This window comes from Oryzias latipes, chromosome 16 (genome assembly GCF_053564925.1).
Source record: "Oryzias latipes strain Hd-rR chromosome 16, Olatipes_Hd-rR_3.1".
NCBI lineage: Eukaryota > Metazoa > Chordata > Actinopteri > Beloniformes > Adrianichthyidae > Oryzias > Oryzias latipes.
In genome coordinates this window covers 17,196,046-17,208,873 of record NC_136252.1, presented here as the reverse complement: position 1 = coordinate 17,208,873, position 12,828 = coordinate 17,196,046, and the positions used below count along the sequence as shown (strand labels likewise).

Here is a 12,828-nt window from a genome sequence, read left to right as displayed (position 1 = left end):
GATTAACAAACTGAGAAAGCCACGATGTCAAGATTATTTAGTGTTTTATTTTACCTTATTTTTTTTTTTACTTTTGAAATTATACATGTTTATGTGTTCTATGTAATTTTCGTCTAAGCGGTACGTTTCGTCAGGACCGAGTTTCCAGCCGGATATGTTATGAGGTACAACAAAGATGGCTACCCCCTGTAGCAGTTCACGCCTCCGGTATTTAATACATCTTGCACACGATAATGTGGATTTCAGGTTACCGGTAAATATTTGTTATTTTTTACTTGTCGGTGTTGCTTTAGCCGTTAGTTTAAATGTTTAATTTGGTATTCTTTCGTAAACCACCTACTATTCTCTTTCATTTTCTTTTTACTGTGCTAGTGTTAGCTTTAGCTTGTTTGTTAAACAGTAGAAATGCAGCCCATTTTTATGCCTCAATCATGAAGTGACAACTGCTGACAGTGATTAAAATTGAACGCATTTGCTAGTTTAAACAGTTTTCAGGTTGAAAATCTCTGGCCCCCTTCTTACTGAATTCTTCTCCCACTTTATTGTGGTAACAAATCTACAGTGGTGGACAAAGTTGTTGGTTGGTATCCCTCAGTGAAAAGAAAGAAAGTCCACAATGCTCACTGAAATGACCTGTAATGCTCAAAAGTAACAAATTAAAATTGAAAATTAAATAATTGAAATCAGCCATTACTTTTGAGTTGTTGATTAACAGGATTATTTAAAAAAAAAAAAAAACGAATTAAATAGGGCTGGACAAAAATGATGGTACCCATAACTTAATGTTTTGTTGCACAACCTTTGAGGCAATCACTGCAATTAAACAGTTTCTGTATTTGTCAATGAACCTTCTGCACCTGTCCACAGGTATTTTGGCCCACTCCTCATGAGCAAACTGCTCCAGTTGTCTCAGGTTTGACGGGTGTCTTCTCCAAATGGCATGTTTCAGCTCCTTCCACAGATGTTCAATGGGATTCAGATCTGGGCTCATAGAAGGCAACTTCAGAATAGTCCAACGCTTTTCTCTGAGCCATTCTTGGGATTTTTGGCTGTGTGTTTTGGATCGTTGTCCTGTTGGAAGACCCATGACCTGCGACTGAGACCAAGCTTTCTGACACTAGGCAGCACATTTCTACCCAGAATGCCTTGATAATGTGGAGATTTCATTTGACCTTGCACAACTTCAAGACACCCTGTGGCAGATGCAGCAAAGCAGCCCCAAAACAGAACGGAGCCTCCTCCATGTTTCACAGTAGGGACAGTGTTCTTTTCGTTGTATACTTCATTTTTGAGTCTACCAACATAGAGCTGATGTGCCTTACCAAAAAGCTCCAGTTTTGTCTCATCTGTCCAAAGGACATCTTCCCAGAAGCTTTGTGGCTTTTTAACATGCTTTTTTGCAAATGTCAAGTCAACTTTATTTAATTGCAGTGTTTGCCTCAAAAGGTTGTGCAACAAAATATTAAGTTATGGGTACCATCATTTTTGTCCAGCCCTATTTGTTTCGTTTTTTTTTTTTTTAATAATTCTGTTAATCAACAACTCAAAAGTAATGGCTGATTTTAATTATTTAATCTTCAATCAATTTTAATTTATTGTTACTTTTGAACGTTTCAAGTCATTTCAGTGAGCATTGTTGTGGACTTTCTTTCTTTAACTGAGGGGTACCAACAATTTTGTCCACCACTTTACACACGTATGCAACTTCAAAATTATTTTTAAAGGGTCCGTAATATAAACGTTTTGGTTGAATAAAATAAAAATACACAGTCGAAAATATTTCCACAGCATTTAAAAGCTGGAGACATTCATTCCACTCAACATACATTGTTGAAAAAGGAGGCACATTTTTTTCAAATTTTGCTGTGGAGTGAAAACATTTTAGTCCAATCTCTGAAGAAATATCTCAGAGTAAAGATTCACAGGCCAACTTTCATCCCCATGTATTTGCATCTGTATTGGACAAGGAAGATCTCATCATCTGACTGAAACCATGTGAGCAAAAAGGATGGAATCATGTGACCGCCTCATTGCTTTAGGTTATTGCCCAGAACATAAAGAAATTTGGCCTCATTGATCCAGCAGTTTAGGTTGAGAAAGTGGTTTTCTAATCAATATCAGTGTTTTATTTGACATTTTTTTATGTTTTCTTTTTCACTGTAGGAAATTAAAGCTTTGCTTGCTTTGAGGGGGAAACCATTTCATCCTTGTGAAAACTTCAACGAACAGGTTTGCACGTTATGAGAAATTCTCTTGAAATGAACCTTTAACTCGGTAGGATCTAATAACTTGCTTTAGAAAAAAAACGTATTCGGTGTTAACAAGGACAGTGTTCTGATACGCTCTCTGAGTCTGTGCTGGCCGTCTTTGTTTTGTATCCTAACAAATCTAAATGTGTGGAAAACTTTCTTTCTATGCTTAAATACATTTGGTAGTCCGACTCAACTGAGATTTAGAGCTTCTACTTCTCACATGATGAAGTACTTTAAGAGGGTCAACTGTGTCTGAGATGTCGGTCTTTCTCCACTTTAATCATTTGATAATGATTTTTAAAAATAACTTTCTAAGCAGATTCATTTTCACTTTGAAAACCTTGAGCTCTAATAGGATTAACTTTTTTAAATATATAGTTATGTGCTATAAACAAACCAACTCATTTTAAATTGGGTATTGTAGCGTCAGTCTTTGAACTCATTCCATAAAAGTTAAGTTTTTTTGTAGATCTATGCTGACATTTTCACAAACACAAAAGCACCACAGGTCTCATCTTAACTCAGTCAATAATCTGGATGATAGTGGACTTTTAATCCTACAGGGTTTTTCTTTTTAACCCTTTCATGAAGATTATGTTTATTTCTCACTTTTGTTTTATCAGCCTTAAATCTTCTTTGCCTGTCATTTTAATGCCTTTCTAGTTTTTCTGACCCTTAGGTTTTGAAAAATGTTTGTTGTTTTCTGTCTTGTGTAATAGCTGGGTGGTCTGATCTGGTAGATGACCAGTTTCCCATTGTGTAGTGGATAATGTTTTTAGCTCTGTCTCTCATGAAATAATAGTTTGTAACCAGTTCAATTTACACGACTCTTTCTTTACTGTTTGCTTGTTTCCCTTAGTCTCCTTTCTGGTGCTTGGAGGGTCTGTCAGAAGAGGATGTTCGCAGTGTCATGGCCAGATCTGTTTGTGCAAAGTAGGTTTTAATTTTAATTCCTTGAAACCGTTTTACCAGAAGGAAATGCACAACGCTGAACTAGTGATAGAAATCTGTCTGTTTTCTTAAAGAAGAGCTTCATCTGTGACGGTCTTGTCTCAGTTTTTTGAGCTAACTGTCACCGTCTCTGCAGGTCGGCCTTTGAACTTTGGGGTCACGGACAGACAGATGGGAACCTCAGAAGTTCTCTGCTTAACTACCCACCACAGAGCATGGTTTGAGAAATAGCCGTCACATTCTTTTAAATGGCATCCTGCAACTTTATGTTAAATATTTCTCTAAAACTCAATGCCAGTCCCATCTAAAATGTCTAGATATGTGAATTATATGTCAATCCAACAGAGTCCATTCATGCACAAAGATTCTACCTACAGAATTAACGTCTATACTTTCAACAAGACGTTGCAGTTTCAGGACAGAATCAAAAAAATTGATGTAAGTATGTAGTTATTGATCGTTGGAACTGGCTTTGTGTGTGTTTTAAGCTAACTATTGTTTGTTGGAGTTTTGATGACGTTGTGTTTTTGTAACCAGGCTTTGGACTATCTTCCGTTTGAGGGCACAGTGAGCTTGAAGACCCCTCAGCACATCTTCTGTTTGCTGGAGGATTATGGCACAGATCCCAACAACATCCCGGAGGATCCCAACTACATCTACTTTGGCAGATGGGTGAGGAGGAGCACTGCACGCTCTATTTGCATGAGGACGAACTGGGCCAGACTTACGGTCTAACATGTGCATGTCAGATAGCAGATGGTCAGCGGGAGCTGATTCGCACCCACAGTGTGAAGAACAGACACTTCATAGGAAACACCAGCATGGATGCTGGCCTCTCCCTCATCATGACCAACCACGCTAAGGTCAAAGAGAACGATCTCATCTTTGACCCTTTTGTTGGCACTGGTAAGATTGTTAAGACTGAAAGGGCAGAATATTAAAGAGAACGATGAACCGTCAGTAATCGCCTCTGTCCTCTTTGTCAGGGAGCCTTTTGGTTGCATGTTCTCATTTTGGAGCCTATGTTTGTGGAACAGACATCGATTACAACACCATACACGGCAAAGGTAGGTTCAGTCTTCCAGCTGTAGTCTGTGTGGCTTTTGGCAGTACTCAGAAATGGGCCTTGAAGTCGTTTTTGTCAGCAGAGGCGGAACACCTTTGATAAACTGCATTCCTGTGGTTTGCAGGGCGGTCCAGCCGCAAAAACCAGAAGTGGAGGGGACCGGACGAGAACATCAGAGCAAATCTCCGGCAGTACGGGACAGAGAAGATGTTTGTAGATGTGATGGTTTCTGACGCATCCAAACCGGTGTGGAGGAACGCTGCTCTGTTCGATGCTATCATCACTGACCGTAGGTCCAGAGGCTTTTCCAAACATGCATTCAAATGAAATCGAGCCATTTGTATTTGCACTTTTAGCTTTTTTTTGCATGTAGAGCAACAAAAATAACCAATTTTTACCAAAAATTGTCATCTACTTTTGTCTTATTATAAAATGAAAAGATTTTTTGTTTAACCCTTATGTGGTGTTCGGGTCTGTGGGACCTGTTTTCATTTTTTATCAAAAGAAAAATGATACAATTAATTAATTTTTCAAACTCAGACTCACTGGCCTTGGCTCATTTTCTGTGAAGAACAGATATCAGAATACATTTTTAATAACCAGACACCGTATACCCCCCCAACACATTTCTATTACATATAAGATGTTCGGGTCCACTGGACCCGGGGCTAATAGAAGTGTGGAAATTGATGTTTTATGTACCTACACTCTGTCCTCCACCTGTCTGGGCCTGCTATGTGTGTGTGGATGTGTGTAGGTGTGTATGTGTGTGTGTGTGACCACTGAGAAAGAGAGAGAGAGAGTGGCAGAGAGAGAAAGTTTCACTGTAAATGTGAGTTCTGTTTCTGCACCTGCGGTTCCCGCACAAGGTTGCAACATTGTTAGAATAATTCAAGAATCAACTCTGTTTGCTCTCGTTCTCCCGCACATTTGACCATTTGACTTTCTTACGGGAATCTTTAATATCTCAATCTTTATCAGCTACAAATTGGAGGCGGGACACTATGAATATAGCCTTGCCAGTGTGGTTTCTCATCACAACTGATCAAAATGGCCAAAAGACTTTCTGCGCAGAGGGCCCTGGAATTGATTTTAGAAGAGAGACGTTTTTGATGATGATGTAGAGGGAGACGATTCAGAAGAGGAGGTTTCAGAATTAGAGGATCACATTTCTGAAAATTCAGAGTCTGACAGTGACTCTGAAGAAGATGATTAGATTGGGGCGGCCGTGGAGCAGCGGTAGGGCGGCCGGCCCATGATCGTAAGATTGCAGGTTCAATTCCCGCCTTGCACGCCCATGAGTTGAAGTGTCCTTGGGCAAGACACTGAACCCCACCTTGCCTCTGGTGGTAGGCAGGCGCCTGTGTTTGGCAGCGGAGCCGCCACCAGTGTCTGAATGTGTGAGTGAATGTGTGTGTGACTGGGTGAATGGGTCTGTGACTGTAAAGCGCTTTGTCCTTGTTGGAAGAAAGGCGCTATATAAGTATATGCCATTTACAATTTACCATTTAGATTGAGCATCAGCCAGTTCCAAAACGAAGCCATCAGCACCCAGCCACAGGACCAGGCCGTCAGCAGCCAGGACCATATGTACAGGCTAGTGGCTAGAAGGCCATGTGTTCAATGGGGCTGATGTGTTGTCTTGACTAATAGGTTTACTTTATGTGTTCAGCTTGTGTTGTGCACCTGAATGGGTTCAGTTTCTGTGTTCAAATAAATAAAAGTTAGTAGTTTTGAAAACCCTTACTTCACTTGAAAATTTGTTTCCACTCATATCTTGATTTTAATTGATTTTCTTTATCACGTTTTAGATAATGAGTTATGAATGTGATCTAACAAAGGTTAAGGGCAAATATCAACCAAATATACTGATTGTAATTGGATGAGGTAAACATCTGTCGAGTATTTTAACATCAAAGTGTTTGATTGAGGCATTAAAAACCACAACATGCAACGGGTCCACCAGACCCACGAACACTGGCTGAGTAACAACAATATGAACACCACACAAGGGTTAAAATTGTTTTAATCATCATTTTACCTACAGTTGGAAACTGCATTTTACACTGGTTGTCTGTGTTTTAATTATTGGATCAGTAAAACAGAAGCAGTAGATTAAAAACGTGTTGTTATTGTTACCAAAACACACCAAAAAAAGTTCACAAAAAAGTTGCAATTTTTGCATTTTTTCCAATTAAACACAGTTTCCTAAATGCTTAGCATGTTGGAAATCAATTGTTATCAAAAACTAACACAGACACAGATAGTGACATCAATATTAAGCGACTACACGTGTCACAGCTGCAACATAACACGAAAAACGTGAGCTGACAAAAAGTCAACAGAAATGAAATGAGCTTCTGTTTTCCTAACCGCACAGTTGACCTCCTGCGTGTTGATGATGCAGACAAGGAGCAGAGCAAAGTGCTCATGGTTCTAAAGAGTCAAAGCTAACATTTGCATTCATTACAGATGTACGTTTCTGTCTTTGCTTGTTCTCCATTCTCCATAGCTCCATATGGTATTCGGGAATCTACAAGAAAAACAGGCTCTTACAAAGAGAACACTAAACTACCTGACTGCACGTGAGTTCCACCAAACCTGCTTGTGACCACTTGAATGACAGAGTCTGACTCAGCAAAATCTTTAGAATCAAATATTTTATGAGAAAGAATCTAAATGTCATTTCACATTTTCATTCGGAACCTTTTTTCCCCCCTGATTGCCTGTTCTAGCTACGTCGAGTCTCATGTGCCGGTCTCACAGGCCTACCACCTGAGTGACATCTTCACAGATCTGCTGAACTTCTCTGCTCACCACCTGGTTTTGGGTGGGAGGCTGGTCTACTGGCTGCCTATCTACAGGCCAGAGTGAGTAAACACACATTTAACCTTTTTAGTGTGGATTTTTGACTGTTCAGTTTGATAACCTCTTTGCCGATGGACAGACGGAAAGCAGATGGTGAAACATTTGAAAGAAAGATTGTAATAAAAATAATCATAGAAAACAAAAAAATATATATAAAATGATCTGTGGAACAGTGATCAATGTCTTCCTTTTTATTTGTAACAGCTTAAGATCCATTATATGTCCATAGTCCACAACAAGGTTTTATATATTATAAGAAGCTACAATTTATCATAAAAATGTCACAAAAACACAGAGAAGTGAACTTTATTTGCTAAGTTGGAAGGCTTGGGTTGTGTTTCTTTGCATGAATGTAACATTTGGATGTTTGTGGATAACTGGGTTCTGAAGTGAGAGCAGGGAGCAGGTGGAGGAACGTCTAAAGAGGTGGAGGTTTGCTTGGGAATGGGCTTACACTTTTTCAAAAAGTTGTTTCAGTTACAAACTTGGCTGTCAGAACAGTTTTTTTTTAAATCTCAGGGGGGGAAAATTAATGACATTTTTAGAAAAATGTTTTTTTTTCTAGCTAGCAATACACAAGACAAGACTTCCATTGGATAATCTATTTTCTGGACTGTTTACGTTTGGGTTCAGAATTAAAGAATATCCAGCCTTCAAAGGTTGATGAAACCTTTTTTTTATCAGGAAATCCACTTATGTTCAGTTCTGGACTTCTAACAGCAGGGGGCAGACTTGTTCCACAAATCAGACCTTCACAAATTGAAGACTTAGGGATTTACATTAAAATCTTTTGCTTATGATCATAAATTTAAATCTCCTAAATAACAACCAATTCAAAAAACGACAGATTCACATCATAAGATTATTAAGCGTTTTAATTTTTATCTGCAGTTTTCATCTCCATGTTTTGTTTGAAAATAGTAAATCGAGAACGATATTTCGTTTGGACGGTGGGAGGAAGCCGGAGACCCCGGAGAAACATGCTTCATAGGTTAATTGGTCACTCTAAATTGTCCATAGGTGTGAGTGTGAGAGTGAATGAATGTGTGATTGTGGACATTCTACCCTGCGACAGACTGGCGACCTGTCCAGGTTGTCCCCTGCCTTCGCCCACAAGTGGCCGGGATAGGCTCCGGCAGCCCGAAAAACCCCGAAAGGGAAAAACGGTTACGAAAATGAATGAATGAATGAATATTTCGTTTTGTAACATTTTTTTAAATGTACTTCAAAACACAAATCAAAGTATTTTTTGAGAAAATTTTAAGGACTCTAAAAGTAAACCCACACATTTAACCCAATCTTTTTGTACCTAAAATAAACCACATTAAGCTAAACTTTTAAAGTTTCATTTTTATCCAATCAGAAGTGTGAGTTGGAAAAACAGAAGCTTATGAATAAAACATTTTAATGGATCATGAATGTGGACATAAACATGGTTTTGGACATGTCTTGCATCAAACACCCCCCCGCCCCCCATGTAACAGATGATGGAACCATGATTAGCAGCAATCTTTACCCTTCACCCCATATGAGTATAAATAAGCTTCCCATGATGCTTTAGCCCTAGATGGGCATCCATGAAGCTGTGGATCTTTCCACAGATACCTGTCCTGAGTGCATCACAGGAACCTGGCCTCTCTGATATCAGAGCTCCCACAAGTCATACTGGATTAGTTTATGTGTAAGGAGTAGCTCAATTCATTCTTTAAACTCAGAAGCAGTCTTTAGAAAGCTGCATGCTAATGATAACAACCACACACCTTTTTCAGCTGAAATTATAGGTAGGTTCACTTTTATTATCGTAAAATCAATGTGATGACAATCTGGGGATCCCTACCAGCACCTCTTACAGACTTTACCTTCGGAGGATGAAGGGAAAAAAATCAGGATGGGGTCATTGGCACCAAAGTTACACAAAATATGATCCACAGTACTGTACTGTTAATTAATAATGTATGAATGCTGTGTTGACGGGTATTACATCAGCATCTCCTCGGAAATACAGTTTTGTTTTTTGACATTGTATAATGTTTTTTTGTTTAGCTGATTAAAGCTTTTAATATATAATTTTACAAATTCAGATTTTTTATTGTAGCAGATTTAATGTTTTTTTTGTGCCAGTTCCAGTTGGGTAATAATTCACACCCCTACAAAGTGGGACTTCTTGCCATTTTAATTTAATGAAATCAGGCAAAAATAAAGTGATGAGTACGAATGCAAAATTTAGCTTTGTCCACTTGACCGAGTCCCCGTCTTCAGCACTCCTCTCTGGATGAAGCATCAAAGGCAACAACAACATTGTTTAGAGGTGTGTTTAACTATTTCCATCAATAGAAAAAGGCTGCGCTAAATCAGCCTGACTGCGGATGAGCACCACTTTGCAAACAAAGGTTTGTTCTGTCAAAAGTGCTGTGTCATGGTAGCAAGTGAGGAAGTGCAGGTGTTCCGCTGGGAAAGTAGGAATTACATCAGATTGCTGGTGTTAAAAGATGTCAGGGGAAGAAAAGACCAAAGGATGGAACTCTTGTCACCACTGCAAAGACTGTGAAGTTCTTTTTTTTGGCACTTTGGAAAAAATGTATTGAATTACACCAAATATTTCAATTCATTTTTCTTTCTTTCTTAAAGCAGTTTCACACACAGTATGGTAGAAAAAAAAGTATTTGACAGTCACAGATTCTGCAAGTTCTCCCCCTTAGAAACATGAGTTTGGTCTGTAAAGTTCATCATAGATAGATACACTTTACCAAATGTAAAAAAAAAGTACCCAGGAAATTACATGGTTTGATTTTTAAGGTGTATATTTCGACAATAATGCAGAAAACACATATTTAGCTGAGCATTGAGGATGAAAGGTGGCTGAATCTTCCAGCATGACAAAAATCTAAAGCACATCAACCTCACATGAAAACTATTTAAAGGTTCTGGAGTGGTCTAACCAATTTCCAGATCTCAATGCAATAAAAAGTCTGTGGAGAGAATTGAAAGTCTGAGTTTCCCAAAACATCACAACTCTTGAGGAGATCTGCATGGAAGAATGGACCAAAATAGCAGCTACAATGCAAACCCGGTGAAGCCCTGCAGGAAACTTTTGACCTCTGTCATTGCATACTAGGGTTTCATTACTAAGTATTGAAGTGAATTTTCGCAGTGACCAAATACTTATTTTCTGCACCGTTCTACAAATAAAATTCTTTAAAAATCAGATTTTTTTTTATATTCTGTCTCTCACAGTTGAAGTGTTTCTACCTTACAGACCAAACTCATCTTTTTAAGTGGGACAACTTGCAGAATCACTAAATGCCAAAGACTCTTTTGCCCCACTGTATGTGTGTGGTCTTATATTTGTGAATGTGTCATCATCTTCACACATTTGTCTTCTTTGCTTCTCATCTCATTGGTGCTGGACTCCATTCTTGGTAGAGAGCTGTACCAAAATAAACATCTGAACCTGGCAGGCATTGCCATATATGAATTATCTGTCTCTATGGTCTGCATGCTGACCTGAAAGTGTGTGTATATTTTTTGGGATGTGTATGTCTGTGTGTATATGTTCAGACAGAGTCTGTCTCCGGGGTCTAATCTGGGGCTCCGTGGGGGAGCTATCAGGTTTCTGTTGCCCCCCACGTTCATGCGTGTGCATCTGTGGTTGCAACAGAACAGTAGGCACTTTGTGAGGATAGAGGTGTGTGTGTGTGTGCGTGCGTGAAATGATAGGTGACATGAATTGCTGTTGGCAACAAACAACCTCTAACTCAGTTTCAACTCTCTTCAATCTTTGCTCTTCAAAAAATAAATGGATGCGGAGGAAAAAGATGCCGATGCACCGTCAGTCGTCACGACCAAGCAGAGAGCTGATTAGAACGTAAACAAGGAAACCATAAATATGAAATTTGACATTTCTTCACCAATACGTTTTAGTTCTCTAGATTTTCTGCTTTATCAGCAAGTTCGAGAAAAAAGATAATCAAAGTCGGTCATCAGGAAAACATTTCTCAGACCCTTTTGCTGAGTGTTTTTTTTTTTAAATTGGTTTGACTTTCATAGTTTTCCATGCCAAAACCTATAATAAAGTGAAATAATTTGTGAGGAGTGGCATTTTTATGAGTTTTTATTTACAGAGGCCAAAAGGTTGCATGGAAAAAAATGAAAGACTATCCCCATCAGGCCACTAACTCCAATGAAGCTGTTTAAAGTTGTTCTGGTTGGCAAGAGGAGGTATCCTGTGGAAGCTTCAGCCACTAGTCACCGTGGTGACCAAACATTATCGCCGAGACCCACATGTGGCCTAGGCAACAAGGCAAACAGTCGAGCACAAATGGGGTTTCAAGTAGGCACTGTTGCTATTCAGATGCTGGTTTGGAGAAAGTGCTACTGCTACAAACGTGTAAACATATACATCAGCTGCTATTAATAGGCCTTAACCTGGCCTGGTTGGTGAAGAAAGAACCAGCAGTCAAGGTGACCAGGTTGTGTGGCTCCAAAACCAGCTCAAATGACCAAAACAGATGTTTCTGCTAATTTTTCTTTTTCTTTCACCAAACATGGTGCTAGGATATTAAGTATCTCCATCCTGGTCTTATTTGCCTGTTAGGAAGGGTTGTGGTCTGTTCATATATAGTTTATGAATGTCCCTGCCTTCATTTATTCTTTAGTTTTTTCTTTTTACTCATAACTAAAAAAGTTTTTTGCCAAATTTCAGGACCTGCTATGATCACACTATTTAAATCAACAAATAAACACCAAATAACTTCTAAACCAAATGAAAAAAAAACCATTACGTTTCATTTAAATTTGTTAGATGAATCCATTTTTAAGGTCATTCTTCTACTAATGGATTTTTTAATACTGACCCGTCTGTTTTTTAATGCCCAGATTAGAACAGGTTGTTAATTTGCCCAATTTTGCCTACGCTGATTTTGCAAAAATCCTTATTATTATTTACCAATCATTTGCGATTGTAATCATTTGTTTGACCTGTTTTCAGGTATTGTGATGAGATGGTTCCTGTTCACCCGTGTCTTCAGATCATCAGCAACTGCGAACAGATGCTCTCCAGCCAAACTTCTCGACGCCTGATCACTATGGAGAAAGTCAAAGAGCCAGAGGTGGGCTTACAATATTCACACTCTGTCCTTATGCAGTATACTTAATGACAGTAAAACAAGGAACTGTTAGGTCAATGGTAATCAACATGGTAACCTTGGTTCCTCTCCTCTGCAGGAATCTGACATCATTGCTCATCTATCAGACCCCCACTTCAGCGCCTACCAGGGACACAATGCCTTCAGGGAGAAATACTTCAGTGGACTGAATAAGAGATGTGGCAAAGAGGACACAAAATATTTCAATAAAAATTAGTCAATCCAGACATCTTAACAAATTTTTTTTTTTTGCTCCATTATTAAAAATGTACTATATTAAACATGTTTTTACTGTTTTTATAATTTTTTATTCTCATTAAATAAAAAGATAAAATGCAAGTTGTCAAGTGTCTTTTATAAAAGGTTTGATCTTATATCAGATTAATGACTGGCTGAGTTCATATTGTTAGTGGTATTAACTGTCTACTGAATTTTTAATGACTTTTGTTCATAATTATGGTTTAGCACAATACATTACAAGCCATGGTGGGATAAAAAGCTACTGTTATGCTTTATGTCAGTTTTTTTTTATCTTTCTAAATTCAAA

At 38.5% G+C, this 12,828-nt stretch overlaps 1 protein-coding gene across 4 annotated transcripts; it reads left to right on the top strand.

Moving 5' to 3' along the window:
- The first annotated feature begins 92 nt into the window (after nt 1–92).
- On the top strand, nt 93–12,620 carry trmt11 (tRNA methyltransferase 11). 4 transcript variants are annotated; one of them, XM_078933494.1, is made up of 13 exons: nt 93–164; nt 2,164–2,229; nt 3,112–3,185; nt 3,340–3,421; nt 3,549–3,641; nt 3,741–3,875; nt 3,953–4,109; nt 4,190–4,270; nt 4,394–4,558; nt 6,782–6,854; nt 7,005–7,139; nt 12,125–12,245; nt 12,361–12,620. In XM_078933494.1, exons 3-13 carry the CDS (start codon nt 3,163–3,165, stop codon nt 12,496–12,498), a joined length of 1,203 nt encoding a protein of 400 aa, XP_078789620.1. In that variant the 5' UTR covers nt 93–164; nt 2,164–2,229; nt 3,112–3,162; the 3' UTR covers nt 12,499–12,620. The 4 variants fall into 4 exon arrangements, with proteins under 4 accessions (XP_078789620.1, XP_004077824.1, XP_078789621.1 ...); XM_004077776.4 differs by having other exon boundaries at nt 116–253; XM_078933495.1 differs by lacking the exon at nt 93–164 and adding an exon at nt 185–207.
- The last annotated feature ends 208 nt before the right edge of the window (nt 12,621–12,828 follow it).

Coding starts and splice junctions, on each gene's coding strand:
- trmt11 (XM_004077776.4), top strand. CDS start 176: ATGGCTACCCCCTGTAGCAGTTCACGCCTCCGGTATTTAATACATCTT. Junction 3,186..3,339: donor GCCAGATCTGTTTGTGCAAA/GTAGGTTTTAAT, acceptor CCGTCTCTGCAG/GTCGGCCTTTGAACTTTGGG. Junction 3,876..3,952: donor ACATCTACTTTGGCAGATGG/GTGAGGAGGAGC, acceptor TGTGCATGTCAG/ATAGCAGATGGTCAGCGGGA.